Source organism: Haliaeetus albicilla, chromosome 22 (assembly GCF_947461875.1).
Source record: "Haliaeetus albicilla chromosome 22, bHalAlb1.1, whole genome shotgun sequence".
Classification (NCBI taxonomy): Eukaryota; Metazoa; Chordata; class Aves; order Accipitriformes; family Accipitridae; genus Haliaeetus; species Haliaeetus albicilla.
Genome location: NC_091504.1, coordinates 25,710,858 through 25,731,895, shown reverse-complemented (window position 1 = coordinate 25,731,895; position 21,038 = coordinate 25,710,858). Strand labels below are relative to the sequence as shown.

The following is a 21,038-nucleotide window of genomic DNA, read 5'->3' as shown; positions in this document are numbered from 1 at the left end:
TTTTCCTAGACAAAGACATTTATTAAAAGATATTCAGAAATAAATTGCCCTAATCCCCAGAGATATTTTCACTGTTCTTGCAAAGTTTATAGGGAAATAAAATCAACCCAAACAGTTCAGCCCTTGAACAGTGTCCAGCAGCAGGGACATTACAGCTAACACTCCAGGCCTCTCATTGCACCAATGCTGCTGGCCATTCTGCGGGGCACACTTTTTGCAGCTTGCCGGTAGTCCTCTGGTTTTGCCTTCAACAGAGTTACAATATTTTGCAGTGTTCTTGATGGCTGAAGGCCGAGGGCATCCATCACGTTTATGAGATAATCTGTAAGATTAAGGATAAACATGTATTTGAACGGGTACCAGACAGTGTGCTAATGAAAGTTATCCTTTGTTCTTCACGACAGCTAGAATCCTGTCACTGATAGGTCCAAACCACAGAAAACGGCAGTGTGTTTGGAATCTAACTGTACTGACTGGTGTGTATTTTTGGCTTCCTGTACACTAGTTTAGACAACCATTTGTTTTGTTCAGAGGACTGAGACACATTCCACCACGTTTCAGTATCTGCTCACAACACCCTCGGGGTGGTCAGTCACCAGGGTCACAGATAAAGGATCACAAGCACACCTTCAAAGGCAAAGAGCTTGCAACAAAGCTGGGAAGTTCTGCAGAAGTGAATGGCTGTCAAGGCAGGAGAGAGTTCCAGCTCACTGATTCAAAGTCAGCTGGGGAATTAAGGATGGCAGGGAGAATGCCAAGCAACCAGCCTCTAATCCACTGGTTCGTTTTTAAGCAATGCCAAAAAAAAAAAAAAAAAAAAAAAAAGTATTCAGGCTGAGTTCACTGGCATTGAAGCCTACTTTCAGGTGAGCTGAGGAGATCAGGTGAGCTGAGGAGATATTGTCTGCATCCTTATTTTTGAGCTTGGCCATGGGGAAGTCAGCATCCATGATTTACAGCAAAGACAAGACAAACTGGCATTTACAATAGCTGTAGTGGTCTCGAGGTAACACTTCCATCGGCTTCGGATAAGAAAAACCCATCTCCTCCATATGCTGCAGAAACGCTTTCCCCAACACCTTCCATCAGTCCTCCCTCAGTCACCCTGCCTGGCATAGTAGAAGGAAGAAATGAACAACATGTGCCAACTATCTCCCACTTTGATGCTGAAAATTTCTTCATGTTGAAAGTAATTTAGTCATCTAGCACCTTCAGAGCAGCAGGGCAATAAGTTAACCATGGCAGGGGAGCTGGTCCTATAGGTTCTGTAAAAAAGAGGATGCTGGTCAAGCGCTCCACAACAACTTTTAGAAGGCCTTTAGCTGACCTTCCCTACTTCAGCTATCAAGCGAATGGAAGAAATCAACCAGCTGTCCCCTTCATAATCCACTGGAGCACTTCCCAAAAGGCTTGACACATGCTGCGTACCCCCTATATGGCATATACTGGCAGTACACAGCACTCCCATGAGAGGGGAAAGAGCAGTGCCACACTTGAATAGATTATATACACACATCTTTCTTGCTAAGACTGGCTTGTAAGGGACTCCTCACAGTTCAGAAGGACTTTGACTTCCACAGTCAGAAACACAAAGCAGTGAAGAAGCAGGAGTATCTACTGGAACATCATCCTTTCCTCAAAGAGGGATGTGACAGACCACTTTGCAAAAGAGAAGCTGTGAACCACTCCACCATGCCAGGTATCAGATCAACATGCTCACGATTAAAGGAGAAACCCACACCACAGTTTCTTCAAATCTAATGTAATGACAGAGCAGCCCATGTGTTATGGCAACAGTTATCAGGACAACGTATGCACTGAGCTTACCAATGTCGGTGGCAAGCTGCTTTGTCGAATGTACTGTGAGCTCTGGTATTTGCAGGATAACTTCGCAGTAAGTTTGCATTGTAGCTCTGGCAATGGAGCCCAGCCAGTAGTCAGCCATGTTGTCCAGCTCAGGTAATTCATCTCCTGGACAGAAAATTCTCATTAGCTGTCAGCAGTCTCACTCACCTGCATTTGCTGGTTTTGTAAAACAAATGTAATTCATAAATGGTTAACTGTTTCTTCAACAGGACATTAAGATATTCAGAGTTTATCAGCTGTTTTTGGAGTAATCAAAGCAGTTACATATCCTCCCTGATACTATACAACATTGAAAGTTAGCTCAAGACCCAAAACACTTTACTTCCCTCTATTACTTCTCCAGGTAAGTCATTTCTGAAGGGCTGACAGGTGATCAGGCTGGGATCAGGGGCACTGCCTGGCATGTTCTAGAGGATCATCTTCCAGGAGTAGTTTACAAACTACTGCAATGACAGGGGCTTTTTTCAAGTCCTAAAGGCATCCCGTGTTCATCAGTGTTTTGAAAATTAACAAGCTATTAAATATGTAAATGCTTTAAGATGACAAAAGTAACGCAAAAACCTGAACTAAAGAGCATATTCTCAGAAGGCTACAGGAAGACTATAAATACCAAGCTCTATGCTTCCTTGATTATCAGTGGAAATAAATACTGAGAAGATATTAACCACAGCACACCATGGCGCGCTGCCAATCTGCTGTGAAGCATTACGTAGTTACTGTTGTTAACTGCAGCAGGATTAATGACACAACAGGTAAGGACAGCCATGTGAAGAACGAATGCGAGCCAAAACTCGGCTTCCTGCAAGAAATTAAGGAATGACAGGCAGAAAGAACTCCTTGGTGCATTCTGGGGATAAAGTTTTGAAGAGGCGCCTGGGCCATAGCTGTCTCAAACAGCAGCCACCCACAGCACCCACTGAACTTCCTTCAGCACGGGGAGTTTAATCATTGTGGCTGGCATCTAATCACTAGAGACTCAGGTGGCACTGGAAGGAGCAGTGGAGCTCTAATGATTTTTCAGCTGGAGTTAATATAGGATGAAAAAGGAATTTAAATGAAGTGGTCAGCATTCCAGAATTGTGTCCTTACTGAGCAAGAACCTGACTATGGGGACTAGAACACATGGTTGGACCCTTAAGAAAAGAAATTCCCAAAGATGCAGAACCTGTCCAAAACAAGACAGACAGCAGACCAGTTTCTGACCATGGGCTCCTAACGTTTGTAACAGATGAGCACAGGTTAGCTTGTCACACAGGGTGTAACAGTATTTTTTCCTGGATTTACAGAGAAAAGAGGCAGAGAAAAAAGTTGTTTACAAGTAAACAGCATTACTATCCTGCTTGAGAACAAATATCTATTCCTGAAGAAAGGAGCTCAGGGGCTCCTCTTTTTCTAGCAACAACTTCAGGGGCTGTGGTTCTCAAGCAAGGCTATAGAGAACTGCATATTTTATACTACAAGTGACTAGTGTACAATTAAGCTTACGGGACATTCTCTCCAGATTTCACTAGAGTCTGAAGATGGAAAGCTTCATACCAGGTTAGCTCCTGGCAGCAGTTGTTACAAGAATCCCAGCTTAGATGCTGTCTGGGGATAAGAATACACTGTATCATCACCAGCGCAGGGTTGTTTTCTTCAGTAGATGGGGACATTTCATGAGAGGGTCAGCCAACCTAACAACTCACCACTTCTAAACATGGTCACAAGCTTCCTCTTTGCTTATTCCTTGCTGTGCACTCCTGCCAGCTCTGTTGCATAGCAGATCTCTTAGGAAGTTGATTTAAATCACTTTATTGACACATTTTTGAGAGAATCTAGGCCAGAAAAAAGTGAATACCTTTCTGTGGGCTTAATGAATGGAAATGGTGCTACGGTGGAACCAGCACAAAGGAGAGGGCAGGAGTGCAAAGCTGGAGCAAGACTCCCCCCTTCAGCAAGCTGTTACACAGTCCTAGTGGACAGCCTGATAAAGAGCAGAAGCTACAAAAGCTAACTTGAGAAGTCTTTCAAGCTAGATGGTTCAATGGTTCCCCTCAGAGTTTGGGAACTGACCCCAAGTACCTCCTGTTCACTCCCTGCACCTAGGATATTAAATACTGCTCCAGCTCTGAAACAGTAATACTTCAGACCCTGCACCCAAACCACAGTTTTAATGAACACTAAACTTAAATCGACCAAGCTAAAGCTTCTGGTTTGAACAGACCTGAAAAAGTTTTACTCATTATTTAGAGGCTCCTCCTGCATATTACTAAGAGACTCTTGGAAGAAACAGCATGACTAGACAATAGGAAATGGGTCTCAAATAGCTATGTTACCATAACACATCACACCCATGTAACGTCAAAAAGTGAAAACTTTCCTGCAGACACTTCAAGTCTTTGGTTTCATCCTACCTTGTTCTGGGGGGTAAGGCAGTTTTCCAGCATGTAATGCCAGTTCCAAAGCAGAATCCTCCTGAGTGACAAATGGCTCAAGGTGGAGAGGAAGTGACATAATATATTGCCCAATCTAGAATAAAAGCACAAAGAGCTGAGTCACTGAACAAATGTGAAGCAAGTACTTTGCTAGAGAAAAAAAGTCAACTGCAGTAATCCACACCTGAAAGCAGAAAGCTGAGCATGACAGCAACTCACTAAACTACATTTGCTCAGAAACAAATTGGGTCTTGCTCATCATTACACTTTGTAAAAGAAATAATTTTTCACAAGGTCAGAGAACCAGTCGTTGAAACGATGTTAAGAAAAACCTGTACAGAGAACTGTTACTCCAAGCAAATCTTTGATCTCTGGAGTGTTCCTGGCAATTTGTTTTCTAGAGCAGAATCCAAGAGACTGAACCAAACAAAACCGCTGGAGAAGAAACACATATTCAAGTGACAATATAATAATGAATTACAGAAATGTATCACTCCCCAAAAGGGACCATGCTCACAAATTCGCACACATGAGCTATATAACTTCAGGCATACAACAAATACTGCACTGTTTATAAATTATTATCTGCTGCTTCAGAGAATTTTCCTAGGTGCAGATACAATTCAGAGTACTCTGCCTCCCCATTATGGAGCATGCTCATTAACAGCTTTTTCCTGAGCTCACAACACCTGCCTTTTCTTATCTCTTCACATCTCTTCTTATCTCTTATCTTCACATCTTCTTATCTCTTCACAGCACATATGCCACATCAATTTGTTTCTAAACTCTATGCTAGTTTTTCCAGTTGTCAATTTTACTGCACAGTGCAGCAGTGTTATCTCAAGACTACCCGAGAGAGAGAATCTGGCTCGGTCTTGGCCCACCTATTACTATTACTCAGCAGCAGGATAAATGGTAGATCTGAAAAGATGTCAGAAAACAAATGCTTTGTATCTGAAATTTTCTGAAGTTCCTCTGTGCCTTGGACAGGCAGAAATGTCTTTTGATTCCTCACAGAATTGAGTAATGATCATACACATCTCAGTTTAACTTTCAGTTAAAGTGGCAGGTGAGCAGATTCAGCCTCTTACCACCCATGCACGTCTCTCTCTGTGACCTGTGTTAATTAGAAAGCTACTGAGAATTCAGTAGCAACCTTCCCTTGAAGTTTCACCTTATACACTGCCCATGAGCTTTCTAAACCGCATAAAAGTCTCTCAGATAGCTAAATTCAAACTACCCATGATAAAATTCTGCCACTGACTACCCATTTCTATACATTCCTCTCTTTTTTTTTTTTTTTTTGTTAAAGCTTTAAAAGCAGAATGTAAGTTTGTAGGCCATAAGCCAGAGGAAACCAAAATATCAAAAGCTTTTGGCTGCAGCCTGTCCTTGAAAAATCCATTCCCTGTGTGATGCACAGAATGGTAGTAACATAAAAAAACTTGCTTATCAAATTATACTTTGCATTGAAATAGTAATAGCAGCTAATATTAATATCTGAACTGCAAATGTGGCAGCAACTTGAAACACCAACCAAGAGAATGGGAGAGCAATTTGAATGCTGTTCCAAACTGAGGAGTGCCTAGTCAGAAAGAATGAACAGCTCACTCTCCTTTTCCACTCAGACACCTCACTGCCAGAAAGGTTTCATTGTTATTCCATCAGAAAGAGAAACCAGGGAGTCACATGGGGATTAGAAGGGTAAGAGCTCAAGACTTGTTTTAACTTCATAGTGTGATTAAATCACTCCAATACACATTGCAGAAACTTCTCTGCTACATGAGCTGCATTATGAAGATACACTCAGTATTCACCACTAGAAACAAAAGTTGGCATTTTCCATCCCATTACAAGAGTTAACACTGTAAACAGCCCAGTTCACTAGGGAGGAATCTCTCCTTGTGCTCCTGACATTCTTTTGCTATTCCGGAACTTGACAGGGATTTCATAAAAGCTACAATGAATGGCACAACCCAACTGATGAGGGCTGGACCACTGAGAGCATCTATCACCATCATATAACAACTTTAACAAATACTAAGATTTTACAAAAAATTGGGGAAACAGAAGAGCACTGGGCTTCCAGTAACTACCCTTGCATCCTCTTACATTGCTGATGTATTCCAGAGGAGTCAGGCTGAAGTTTGGCAGGTCATCTGTCAGGGTCTCACCAATGCCACCAGAATTCCAACCCTGTAGGGCAAAAAGTACAGAATGAATCTATGACTTCCTGGAGCATGAAGCCTATCAGTGTTCTAGGAAGCGGTTGCCCAGTGACATGAACTGTGACTACCCAAGGACTTCTCGAGAGCAGAACATAGATGGCGAGAAAACTGTTTCCCTTGTCCTCCCTCAGGCCCAAAACATACACAACCTTTCCACACAGCTCCCTGTGGGAAATACATGCTCACACAGGTTAGAAAAGCATCTCAAACAAACATCAGAGCTTGCAAACATAGCTGTCTGTCGCAAATGCTGTGGATGCAAGGAGATGAACTTTTCCACTGACTGTACCTCATGGAAGAAATGTGATACCAGAGGGAAACATTCTGAAAAGGAGGAAGGTAAGCAACAATCAGCTGTACTCCACTATAAGGTATCCCAAGGGTAAACCTTGCCAGTTCAGATCAGATCAATATACCCATTACTCACCTCCATCTTTGAAATGAGTAAGAGTTGTTGTTTGATGCGAAGAAAAACAGAATCAAAAGCCAAGTGGTGTGCCAGCTGGTTGAGGCGGCTTAGGGCAGATCGCGATGAAGACAACAGGTTGTGGTTACTCGTACCTTTTTCCTAACACACACACAGAGGCACAGAAAAATGTTTACTTATGGAAGTCATTATGCTGACCACAGAGGAGCTATGTTAACATTCTTAAAGCGGTATTTATTGGGCCATCCTAATACAAAAGAGCCCTCCTCTGCAATGGCACAGTTTATTTTCTTTGGGATGCCCTATTCCAACCAGTTATTCAAGACAGAAACTGTGCACTGTTCCCTGAAACATAAAACGAATAATCAGCATCACATTCCAGCCATGCCAGGCACCAGTACAGGCTAGATACTGGGAAACTTGCAGAGAAGATGGCAAAACTGCCTTTTACTCAGAGGGCACAACTAACTGATTCCCTGCATGGAATTAAGCAAAAATTTTATGTGAAGGGTACCTAGGGAATCTGACTATTTAGCAAAGGTTTAAAGTCAAACATTTAACACTGAAGGCAGAGCTGCACAAGTTGCAGGTAAATTAAGTGCAAAAGAAATCAAAACATTCTAAGGAAATAAGAGACAGAACTCATAACCTTGACTTCACTACTACATGTGACTGATGATGGCAAACATAACTTAGATCCACAAGAAGATAACTAGAGTCGTTCTACCCTGTTCACAGATGCATGCATGAATGATCTTGCATAATTATATTTCAGAATGGATATGGCAGCAGAGCATAAGTGGCAAAGAAAGTCTTGCGAAGCTAGTATGTAGGCTCCAGAATTTGAGATAGCTCCAACGCAATCTTCCCAATGCGTTCTGTGACAAAATCTCCCTCACCTGAACTGATAATAGCATGTTCACAAAACACAGCCAGGATCTGGGGAGAGATGGAATGAGCCCAGACTTCCTGGGTTTGAACATTTCAATCTCTCCACGGATCGGTGTCTCTGTGGAAGACTTGGAACATAGCCCATCAAAAGGCTGCAGCTCAGGACAAAATGTAATCAGGCTGTAGGGGGAATCCAGGTCTCATCTACCAAATGTGGGCCCAACAGCATCCTGTGATAGAGGCAGGCTCTCCCAGGCACCAAAGCTACCTTTAGAGTGTAAAGTGTTTCCATAAGGTTGGCATACTCGGATGGATTCTCCTTCAAAAGATAATTGTACTCCTGCCAGGGATTCTTTACGGAGCTCTTCTTTTCTGCAGAACTGGTATCCTGAAAGCCAGAAAAACTACAAGGGCTGTAGGAGTCCGAGAGATACTTCCCAGCAGTTGATAAAATCCTGAAAACAAGTACACAAAAGTCACCAGCAAAATCCTCAAAAATCAGCACTGTTGCTCTCATGTTGGTCCAAGGACCAACACTACCTTTATATTACTTCAAGGGAGCGAGTATTCACTGGTGGCAGATGTTAATTACAGCCAACTCTCACATCTACTGTGCAACTCAAAAACTGCAAAAATACTGAGATGAAAAAGAGAGGATTGTGCTCTCAGAACATCTAGCAAATATGAAACAAACCCAGCCTCCTGTGCACTGCAGGCCACTGTGTCCTATACAAAGCACAGGCACTCAAGTCAGACTAAAGCATTTCAATGTACAAGAGGCTGAACAGTGCACTGCTGACAAGCAACAAAAGATCTACATGTTGCCTGTGCTTGACACTCCTCAAGTTACAAGGAATTGATCAGTTAAGGCACACCTAGATTCATTTTAGCAAATGATTCATGCCCCATGTCACAAGGGGAGTGAGAATCTTGCCAATTTGATCTGGTGGAAAATTCCTTCCTGACCCCAATCTGGCAGTCCATTTGATGGCTAACCAGGTATCCAAGAAAAAGGATTCTTGTGACTGTCTCAGGGTACACAACTAAGTGGAACAGTCTGCAACCCATCTCTGACATTTCAAAAGATGGAGAGGGGCAGCGGGGGGAAATCACAGTGGCTGCTTTCCCTCCATGGTCTATGCAACAAAAGCACCTTGGGGTTTGTTTTCTTTCAACTTGGTACCTATGTTGACAGCTCATGAATTAAGTTCAGCAACGCTTACCTGTTGGCCAGTTGCTGCTCAAAGTCTCCACACTGACGAAGGAGCTCACCACAAGTAGTAATTATCCTAGGAAAGAACAAGACAAAAACACATGTGAGATTTGAGGCAGATAATGCCAGACCCCTCCCCAGACAACCCATCTCAGACACATGTCAATCAGTAATATAATGCAACAACCAAACTACAGCCCACAGGGGACATGTGTCAAGAATTAATTTGGCTATTAACTCTGCATCCATTTGATAACATACTGAGTTTTTTTGCCCAACAGCCTCATCCACATGCTACTTCTTGTCATCATGGCTAAGGCCAGCTCAGTGTCACTAGGAAAATGCTAAGAGCTGCTGACATTTCAAGCGATATGACATGCAGCCTTGCTCCAGACAGGGTGGGGAGCCTCATAGCACTTACTGTGCCAGCACCAACCTGAAACCCAGTCACTAATGTTCCCAGCAGCACTGCAGCTAAGTGGGCATAGCCCTGCATTCTGCACTAAGAACTTGTGTAAACTGACCCCGAGTAATTCCATTTCATCTTTGATACAAAAATCAGTTCTGAGCTGGGCAAAAAAAATCCCCTTTACCGGACAGAGTTTTGGAATGCAGTCCAGTCCTCCTGGAAAAGGGAATCTGATAGGACATCATCCAGCTTACATTTCTTTCGTATAGACTGCAATGTATTCGTAAAGTCAGATGTATACCTGTAACGAGAAATGGAGAAGAGATAAGCACCAGCATAAGAGAATAGGCTGGAGAGCAGCATAACTGCATGTCCTGCAATTTGCTCATTCAGTCCTCTACAAGGGTCAAATAAGAATAAGAAATATTAAAGGAAGAGGAGTTCAGACGAGACACTGTTGTTCCAGTCCAAACACATGGATGTGAAGAACTGACCAGCCACAGCCCACTCAAGCCTCCACTGGAAGACAGGGAGAAACTCAAGAGTAACAGATACCGTGTGGCTACTTCAATTTGCTGCACATGGGTTACTAGGATCTCTCCACTCCCAAGAGAACGTATGACTAAGATCAGAAAAAGTTTATAAGGCTACTGCTACTGCAACAACACTTGGCCCTTAGCCCAGGACAACAATCTCATTTATTTGTTTTCTCAGTTACTCCCCAGATAAGAACATGGATAAAAAGGAGAACATTTTGTTTTCCACACTGCCCCCCCCCACTTTTGTTTTAAATAAGGCCCATAAGCTGGAGGCATGCAGGCTGCTATGTAAATTGCCTATAAAGAAAGTGAGATCAGAGAAGTGTGTTTTCCTCTTCCTTCTTCTCCACAGGGCAGCAAGATAACAGTTTGATTTATACCTTGTGAACAGCTCTTTTGGTATCAGGAAAGAATAAGGAGGTAATCAGCACTGGAATACTATCTAAGTGGGCTGTCAGTGACAACTTTAAAACAAGAACTTAGAGTGAACCTTACTCACTAGGGCTTCCTGCACTTACAGGTAGATTCTGAATGTGAGGTCACCTGTCCCAGTAAGTACGTATTTCCCCACTGAGACCCACTTTCATCAGCCTAATTTGTCTTTGTTCATTTTGGGAAACATTTTCCCCTTCAAAAGAATTTATTAAAAATGAAAATTCAGCCCAACCAAAACAGAAAACAGCCGAGAAAAGTCTTTGATTTAGCCATAAAAAGCTTCCATTTTTCCCCTAAGAAATAGTCACTGCCTGACCGAAATGGTAGGAAGGGATATCAGGTGATTCATATTACAGTTCCAGATACTTTCCGCTCTCAGTCGTTTTTGATAAACTACAAAGTCCTTGGCCACAAACGGAATACTTGCTACTCCCTTAGGATAAATGCAGCAGTGTAACTAAAAGCACCTTACTTTGTGAACAGAGCTTTCAGGGCCTTAAGGAGCCCACACACTCCCAGTCCATCAGTGAGTTTAATGCAGTTGTCGATGGCTCCAGAGGCCAGAATGAAGAGTTTGCTGACTGAATGGTTCAGTTCCTGGACACAGTCAATTACTTCCCAATGCTCCTAAATAACAACAACAACAAAGTTGAGCCTGACTCTTCTTTCAGTGAGTGTCCAGGCATTAAAGACAAGACACGTTGTGTAACACATCATTCTCTCAGTATCCTCCAATCTTGTGAAACACTTAAGGGAGAACAATGCTGGTTGCTTCCACCCTCCTGCACAGTGACAGTTAATAAAAGTCAGGCTGCCAAATCCTGTGTTTACCACGTCTTCAAGGAAAAACAGTTCTGCCAACAACAGAATCTTCTACTAAAAGGACTTTCCTACCCCAGATCCTGTCCTTAATAAAGTCTATTGAACCTGTAAAGTCTTTCTCCAGCAGATCCACACAGTGCTGGTTACTGGGTGAAGGAGAAGAAGAAAGGAGTTAGCTCCGACCTGACAGGGCTGCTGAAATTAACTTCATTTCTTAAACAAAATTTACTTAACAGTAAAAAATATACTGCAAACAGAAAAAAATTAGAGGAGGAAAGAGAGCAATAACTATGACAAAGACCCTCATAGACCCTTAGTCGAAGCTTCAAGCCTCTCCCTGTGCAGTTGAACAAAGACTGCTACATTACCAATGGCACTGCACTGATCTGAATGAGGAGATTTTCTTCTTCCAAGTCTCCATACTCAAGTTGATAGGGCTTGTACGGACCATACACCGCTTCCACCAGTTCCATCACTTTTACCAGGTTCTGCTCCTCTACAAAGAATCAGATGTTTAGTCTACAAATAGATGAACATGCTACTAAAAACCTTGTTTTAAGCAATATGCAGTAGTTCTTCAATTAGAGCATGCTGCCCACACAGGCTTGGACTGTTGCCCAACAGCTTTAAGTCTCAACTACACAGATTTTTAAAAAAATTTTTTTAAACACAAGGTTATTATCTCTACCTGTTTCCTAAAACCAAGACGTTCTACCTCAACAAGTGCCTCAAGAAAATAATCACTCACTACTCCAAAACAGCCTGGGTGACAAAAAACTATTAAACATTCCAACCTACAGTAGAAGGAAAGTACTGAAACCATTTGAGAAGCGAAACGTATTACTCCCACAACTTAAAACAGGGGCAATCCTCATTTGTCAGAAAGCCTGTTTCATACTTAAAATAATTGACACTAACTCAATTCACTTAGTACTACTACTTTACGGTGTTCATCAACCAAAGCTGAACGTGAACCATGAACTTAGCATTTCAGTGCCATTCTGTTCAGCAGGGAGCTGCAAACCCAAACAAAAAACAGGTCTGAATGATTATTTCTCAAATCAGAACTGGACACCAGCTGTTACTGTGAAGCTTTGCCAAACTCAAACTAGCAGCAAACCATAATTTTTGAATCCTGGGTATAAGAAAAAACTTCTACACCCTAAGGACAGACAAGCAATGGAGCAGGTTGTCCAAAGCCTGTGCTATCTCCATGCTTGGATGTTTTCAAGATCAGACTGGACAATACCCTGAGTAACGTGGTCTGACCTCATAGCGGACCTTGCCTGGAGCAGGACTTTGGACTACATCAGCTCCCAAGGTCCCTTCCAACCTGAATTATCCTGTGAATCATAACTGAACCTTGTCCTCCCACACATGTAGGTACAGGTTTGATCCCGTTCTACTGAGTCACCTGGCCTTTCCATTCTCGAGATATTTCTCTTCCCAAACATCTTACCGCACAGCAAAAGAGATGGAAATAAAGTTTTGGGTTTGTTTTGTTTTGGTTTTTTTTTTTTTTTTTTTTAAACACACCCAGATAACAGTTCAGCAGCTGTCTTCCTATTCCATCATCTGCTAGAGCTTGACATAATTCTTCCAAGTCCTTTTTAATAATTTCTATCACAAACCACAAATTAAGCTAAGCCAAGGATAGCAAATGACTGACAAGAATATGCAATCACAAAGACAACAAAAACAGACACAATGACAGTCATACTCCCTGAAATTGCCCAGTAATCATAATTTACGTGATCAAGTAAGAATCTGGGTTTAAATAGCTCAAGACAATGTTATGAGGAACCAAACACAGGAAACACAGCATTAGGAATGCTCCATTAGCTTTAATTTAGGAATTTCCCATACCCAATCTTTGAAGGGGCCCTACCAGATTAATAAAGGACTATAAATAGCCAACAGCTCAAGTCAGACATAAACCTATGTAAGCACAGCACCTCACTACTTTGTGGTTTGTGGGAATTATTCATCAAGTTATGACCAAAATGAGATGACAAACATCAGAGGGTAAGGAAAGAACAGGTCAGATTTTGAATCAAACACCAAGGATGCTGCTAGAGAACAAACTACCAATGGTTCAGAAATAGTATTTGGTCCTGCATTTTTACTTGATTAAAACTTAAGCCAATAGCAACAGAAAAACTACAAAATAAAATTTAAGCATCCAATGGATGCAGCTTTCAAGCAGGTTTTCTCTTGTTTAGTAAGGTGTGACTTAATTCCAGGAAACTCTTCAACTTCTATGCTTTGTGATCTTTCACAATGGGTTTCACAGATAGCCTCCCTAGAGACATTTCCTCATCCATTAGACAGAAGAAATAGCAATGCTTGTAAAAGGAAAAATGCTAAATATTATTTACCCTAGACACCAAGCATGCTCAGAACAGGTCTGTTTCAGTAAACTCATTCAGTATTGTGTCAGTATCTTTAGTGCAAGATAAACACATACACACACACACAAAAGTGCAAATGCCACTTAACTGGTCAATACTGTAGAAGAGAGAATCCCTCCCTCCACGTAAAACTAAACAAAATCCCACAATGGAACTTAACAAAGGAGTTGACAGAATGGAATGACAAAATTCAGTGCAAGAGCCTTACTCAAGTTTGGCAGCATTGCTACTTCCAGCCCTTTTGCGAAGTGGATGGTGGCATCATAGAGCTCCAGCAGCTTATTCAGCTTGGTGTTTTGGCCCGTTCTTTCCACGGCAGTGCTGAGGCAGACAGGGATGGAAGGCACCAACGCTCCCAGAGTTTGAATCAACAACACAGTCACAATTTCATGGGGGTTCTTGAAAACCTGTGGTAGCAGAAAAGCTACTAGCAAAAGCACATTATCTCAGAGGAACATGACAGGCAGCAGAGAGCAGCAGATAGCTTCCAGAGAGAGCCCCACAATGTACAAACCACATGTCACTGCCTCAGCAAAGACAATGACAGATTGTCCCACTCCAAACTGACCAGGTCCTGTCTGACCAGGGGCTGATATCTTCTTCAGCCCTCCTGAGCACGTGCTGCTGCCCTGCTGGCAGAAGCAGCCTTCACACAAGCAGCTCCACTTCCCAGGGGCAATCATGCCCACTGTAGTCCCCCTTATGCCCTCGCCACAGAGGCCTGGGCTCCTGAAACAGAGGGATGGAAGAGGCAGAACAGATGGGTTTGCAAATGCTGTCAGCAGAGAGGCAGGCTGCCATAACCAGGGAGCAAATAGTTGGGAAAGAAAGCAGCAGCAGCCCAATCTGGACTTTTTCATGCCCAGCACAGAAAACTGTGCTGGGTGTGTGCTTCTTTCTATTAAAGAATTAATATAAAATTACCTACTAGTGAGAGACAGTGATATACAGATCAAGAAGATGACATTTTGTGCACTAACAGATCGCAGAGTCCTCAGATGACAGGTGCTCCCAACCAAAAGGGAACAAAAACACATTTGAAAAATCTCACAAGGGGTAACAAAACCAAAAGAGGTCTACTAAGACTGCAAGAACTTCGCTGACCTAGCATGCAGGACAGCCTGATTACGTAAGTCTAGATCAATACATATTTACTGCTGAAACTGTGCTTTGAATACAGCAACCAAGAAACTAGAGAATAGGTATAGGTCAAAAATTGAATTCAGCGGAACACAGGCACTATAGTAATTCGAAAAACCACCTGCCAGAAAAGAGCATTTGAAAACAGAGCACTCAGTTTACACAGGTGTGTTGAGAATAAACACATACATCAGTAAAACATGAAGAAATAGTACTATATCACAAGGCAAATTACTGGTCAGATAGGCAGAAGTCACTACTGGAAAGGCTAGAAAGACCATAATCAGCTGAGAACTTCTATTGACATGCACCACCTTCAATTCTACTAGCATAAAATGTGTTACAGCCTGTCATTGTGACTTTCTTGTCAGCTACTCTCACTCATTTGCTTTGAAAGCTTGGATCACCATGAAAAAGGTCCAAGAATTCTTCAGAAAGCAGAAGCAACACAGGACACTGAGTGACATGAGCTCTGCCCCATGTGCCATTTCTCTCTCACAATCCCCAGTTCAAAGAATATCTGCTAAAATGTAATATGACATCTGACCTGTAATTCACATCAAATCATTAGGCAGAAAAAATACATTTCAAGGAAGCACAGAGCTTCTCTGCAGTACAGGCCTAGCATTTGCACCAGGCTTTGTAACATGAAGATAAGAATCTCTTACCCTTCATGGATGAAAAACCTCTTACAGGCTCAACAATATGAACTTATTTCTTCATTTCACTAAAGGACAATAACTTTTTTGGATCCTACATTATTATTGGCAGGAAAAACAAGTACACACACTCCAAGGGGTGATAGCAGAAGCCCTCAGATATCTTACACAGAGTGACATGAATCAGTCCAACATGACCTTGAGGGCTTCCTCCAAGCCAAGTGATAAAGCAATTCAGGCATTTCAAATGTCTTGCAACAGAACACATTTGCAACACCAACAAATTAGATTTAACTTAAGATACAGATGAAAGTGATAGAGCAGCTTTAATGTCAGTAACACAGCAACCTTGCTGTTGGTAGAACACCAGAAATCAAATCTTGTCTGCAAGAGCTGGACAAGAAAGAGAAAGTAGGTTGCAAGCCCTGTTTTGCATAGATAAGGCACAGAGTATAACTCAAAGAGTGAGCACCAATGAACTATTCTGAGCTTTATGAGAATTAAGAGAGTGCGCTCAATCTCATCCTCTCCCATACACCGCACCAAAATTAAACAGTCACTGCACCTGTGCTGCCCACTGAAGCTGTGAGTGCCAGGTCCCAAGGAGCGTGTCATACAGTTCAGTCAACTGGCGATTTAAGCTTAAGTCACTTTGGCAAAGATCCTGCCACACGGCCACCAGCTGCACCTGCAGGGGTAATAAGAAGATTCTAAGAGAACTGACAGTCCACAGATCTGGCTTTTGTTATTTCAAACCAAGAACTTACCAGGCAAAGCACTTTTGCTAAAGCACAATGCCTACCCTTGGTCCCCTCTCCCAATTTCAGAATAACATTTTGCTATAATTCAGCACCACAGAAGGAAAAGACTTTCAGCATGAAGCTAGAGGCTTCTTAGTTGATTCAAAGATTTAATTAACATTGGTATTTTACTCATAAAATGAGACTGTAACTGATACCCCCACATAATAGTTCAAATACTTGGCAAGCCCTAGCCTTGAACTTAATCCTCAAAAGTCAGAGTCATGAGAGAAATGTGAGGATCAGGTTATGGCTACAGAACTGTCTGGAATTCCAACTTTTAATCTTACCTGAAAAGAGTTTACAGAAGTCAGCAGCTGCCAAGTTGCAGCAATAAAGTTATTGCTGACATAGCCACATCCAAGAAAAGCAAAGCAAAACTATAAGACACAGAGAAATCAAGTAGAACGCACATATCCTGTGTCTGTTGCAGGAATAAACACAAAGTCCTGAATGGAGAATTACTCTTGAAACATGGGGAGTAACCAGAGCTGTTAAGAGCCAGAAAGTGAAGTCAGAGAATGAAATATGGAAAAGAACAGGATCCATCCTCCTCCGAACAGGAAAGGTAAAATACATGATGTAGCAGCTCCCCCTACAGTCCAAGCCAAGCAAGAATTAAAATTTTTATTCCTCCATATTAAAATATTATCAAAATACTTACCTTGTGGCATTTATAATAATAAGCAAGAAGCTGGGGCATCCGATCAATTTCAGTGAAGACTTTAACAAACGTTTTTGCCTGATCTAAACAAAACAAAATAATAGGTAGTTAGCAGTCAGTCTCAAAGCCTAGGGTGAGACATTAGTCCAACAGCAAGAGAATTCTTCTTTTAAGAGAGTGTGCACAATGGCCTATATAGAAAGACACACTCTTTCACCTTTTGTTTGCTTATCTTCTCAAATAGGAGCAGAACTGCCTAAAACCCACATTCAAACAAGAACAGGTAGCAGGCACGAGGAATTAATGCAACTTCTTAAATTTAACTTCTTAATACTAGATACATTTGCTGGTTAAAGACAGATAAAACCAGAGCATTTCCTAGAAGGGAATCATTATTTTCCAGAAGCAAGCCCCTATCTACAAAACTAGAACATACCTCACAAAGCCTCCAGCTTTGCTTTCAGAACTCCTCAAATTGATACCTAAGCTAGCTGCCTCAAGACTGTGCAAGAGCTAACGGTGCCATTACTCAAAGCTTTGAAATCCAAGTTCATCAAAAGCTCGTTTTGTACTGTAAGGGGGATGACTATAGTTCTGTCCACAAAATACATCTGGGGTTAGAGAAATTAGTAATGAGACCTTGTTTTTTAAAAAGGACCCAGAAGGCAGATAAACTAGAACACTAAGTAACTTGAAGTGCTCTTCAGCTGTGGAAGTCACCGAATACAGACTCTCTGGGGATATGGTTATGGACTTGTATTACAGTTATAGGAGCTGGACTTCAGGAAAAAACATGACTTCACAGTAACAGAGAAACTCTCTTCAATGGGAAAAAAGCCCATGTCTCCACATGGCCAGAACAGATTTTGAAAGAGAATGCAAACAGTTCTTAAAGTGAATTATTCTGAACTGTATGCCCAAGCAAAGGACCTCGTACCAGCAGACCTGCTGCCAGCAGCTTCCTTGCACCTATATGTTTTCTTTAGTGGAGAACTCACAGAGCAGACGAATATTCAATTTACTTTCATCCTAAGCAGAGAAAATATTCCAAAATGTCATCCTTTGTCTTGATTTTGTCTGTAAAGGTCAATGCACTGTAACAGCAGAAAAAAGGCATGGGACCGACCTACTGTGAAGGTGATGAGCACAGTCCAAGAAAAAAGGAAGCTGTGCAAAGAAGAAAAGCCAGAAGAGGAATGGGAGGGAGAAGAGAGAGATCTATGCAAAAGATTAAGCACACTTGTTAGAAGCACAGCACATAGAGCTTCTTCCCTCCTCCGCTCCCTCCAGCCGTCTGTAGTCACACACTGCTGCGCCTTGCCTTTACATAGACAAGAACTCCAGAGCGCTGTGCAGCAAAAGCACAGCAGCCCCAGATTCTCACTGGGACCTCACGGTGCACACAGATGAGAGGCAACAACCAGAACAAGTATTTTTCAGAAGTGCTGTGACAGTAGGAGAGGAAAGGAGGAACAAAAAGAGCAGTACAAGAAGTCAAATTTTCTAAAGGAGAATTTATAAAACAGCTTTTACATGGTAGTAAGGAGTCAGAATGTTTCCAAGCAAATTTCCTTCTTGATTACAACACCAAGGTGTAACAGAAATGCCCAGTGGCACTACAATAACACAAAACCAGAGGCTTTCTGCTTACTTGAGCAGCTCTTCCAACTTGGAGAGCATTCATGGCGTAACTAAACACTGACAGCAGAGCAGCCCTGCCTCAGTACCTCAATTTCATACATCTACATGGCCTATAAAACCAGCTCATATTTTCCTTATTTCCCATAGTGGCCACAGGTACACCAAACTGTAGGAAAATCAAAGATGCACTGGAGAACACATCTGCAGCTGCAGAGCACATAACATTTCACAGCATCTGGGTCCACCAGAAAAAGCGCACAACCCAGCGCCAGGAGCCTTCAGCACATCAACTCCCCACCCAGAAAACATCTTACTTTTAAAGACAATAAACTCTGCACCAAGTGACACCAAGACTTACTGACCTACAGACTGGGAATTAAAAGCAGCAACAATCTGAGGGCTGGCCATAGCTTCTAGTCGGTTCTTCAGAGCCTCAAGATGCACACACTTCTCGGAGTAATCTGGTGTATCCACAAGCATAGCCAGACTGCTCTGCATACTTGTTAGTTTGGCCGAAATCACAGACACATCCTGCCACCAGAGAAAGGCAACTCAGTTACCAAACATGACTTCAGAAAGCATTAATGCCAGCTTCATATGACATTTTACAAAAAGGTATGTGTTTTAGAGTCACTTCAAAAACCTACTATTACACTCAGTTTCCCTGGAAAGCTGAAGGCACAAAGGGCAAAAAGAATAATGGGGCCTCTACCTGTGTTTTAAGAGTCTCTTCAATGTCTGCACTTAACGTGCTCCATTTGTCTGCTTCCTGAAGTGACTCAGCAGCCAACTGCATTCTAGATTTCACTTGGTCAATCTCTACCAGGACCTGAAGAAAAAAAAATATAACGTTGCCCATTGAAACAAAAGATGACTGTCATAGATACTTGTATTATGGGAGTTATTTTTGGCTTGGCTTTTAAAAATTGGGTGAAAAGATCATGCTGTTAAAAGGAGGAAGGAGTTGGCTGAAAGAGCTCGAGATATTAAATCAACTTCCAAAGTCAAACAACAAAACGTTAGTTTGCATTCTGAATTTGTACTTTTAGTATCCGCTTTGCCTGAAAAATGGACCACAGCTAACATTAGGCAGAAATCTGGGCAGAAATCAGTGTCCCCAGTCAGGTAATAGCAACTCTGTCTGAACTGAAGCATGATCAGCTGTTCCTCAGGAAATGCAGATTGCACTGGTCTGTGCCACACACAGTTTTTCTACTATTAACATTAATAGAAGTGGTTTTGTCTATCTTGAGTTCAGAAGATTGCTCAATATGAACAAGCCTGGAAACCAGAATTTCACTAGTTGCAAATAAATACTGAGTAAGACAAGAACCTACCTGCATTGACTGAGCTGTGTCTTCTTCAAATTTCTTGATATCTTCTTTAACAAGGGTCATTTGCTCCTTCAGGAACGTTGCCTCCTGTTTCAAGACCTCCACTTCCCGGAGGACTCTGGGCATGTTCTGGAGAGCCTGGTGGCTTGTTTCTACAGAAACACCAAGCAGTGCAGTGAGGAAGGAGGGCCTGAGAACCCTTGCAGGAAAGAGGGAGTTTTTCAGTAATCTTATGTAACCTTCCATACTTGGAAAAGACCAAACAACAAAGCAAAACACAAACAACAAAACTTTAGTTTTAACTTTAGAGTACTTAAGCTTCAAAGTACGTTTAAATACGTACTTTATCGTAGAATCATAGAATCGTTTAGGCTGGAAAAGACCTTTAAGATCACCGAGTCCACTGTGAACCAAACGCCGCCAAGCCCACCCCTAAACCGTGTCCCTAAACACGTAACACGTCTTTCAAATCCCTCCAGGGACGGTGAGCCGACCCCTTCCCCGGGCAGCCTGTGCTCCACAACCCTCTCTCCGAAGCCATTTTCCCTAATACCCAACCTAAGCCTCCCCTGGCAGGGGCAGCCGTTTCCCGGCGTTGAGAGCGGATCTGTCAGGACACGCAGCCTGCAGCAGCACCCCAGTCCGTCCCGCAGCGGGAGGAAAGCTTCACCTGAGCAACAAAACCCACACACACGGTCTCCGGCCCGACACGTTGACGACCCCCGCCGCCCACCTCACCTTCCACGGCGTTGTTGACCTCCTGGATGAAGAGCTGCAACTTCATCACCAGGGTAGCGGCGTGGGCGTCCACCTTCCCGGGGGCCTCCTGCTGCACGGCCCGGAAGGCCGCGTTCACCCAGCTCTTCACCTCAAAGTCATCCGACAGGAACCTGGAGAAATCCATCGCCGCCGCCTTGCCTTCACTTCACCTCACCTCACCTCGTCTCGTCTCGTCTCGTCTCGCCTCCGGGCCCGCGGCGGGGACAGGCCGGCCGCGGCGGCTGCCCCGCAGCGCACCAGGAAACGCGCCGCCAGGCCCCTGCCGGCCACCGTAACCGCCGGGCGGCCACCGTCGGCGGACGGGGGCGTTCCCCGGCGCGGGTGGGCGGGGCCGGGGCCGCGGCCGTGGAACGGAGGCCCTGCGC

At 43.0% G+C, this 21,038-nt stretch overlaps 1 protein-coding gene across 1 annotated transcript; it reads right to left on the bottom strand.

Annotated features, from left to right (window-relative positions):
* Positions 1–20,945, bottom strand: COG7 (component of oligomeric golgi complex 7). Its single transcript, XM_069810591.1, has 17 exons — positions 20,632–20,945; positions 19,897–20,045; positions 19,272–19,388; positions 18,922–19,090; positions 16,919–17,001; positions 16,020–16,142; positions 13,864–14,062; positions 11,613–11,740; positions 10,895–11,049; positions 9,633–9,749; positions 9,050–9,115; positions 8,095–8,281; positions 6,936–7,076; positions 6,393–6,476; positions 4,260–4,374; positions 1,828–1,971; positions 1–322 (listed from the first exon to the last, which is right to left on the bottom strand). The coding sequence occupies exons 1-17, from the start codon at positions 20,795–20,797 to the stop codon at positions 156–158; spliced, it is 2,310 nt and encodes a 769-aa protein (XP_069666692.1). The 5' UTR covers positions 20,798–20,945; the 3' UTR covers positions 1–155.
* Between the last annotated feature and the right edge of the window lie 93 nt (positions 20,946–21,038).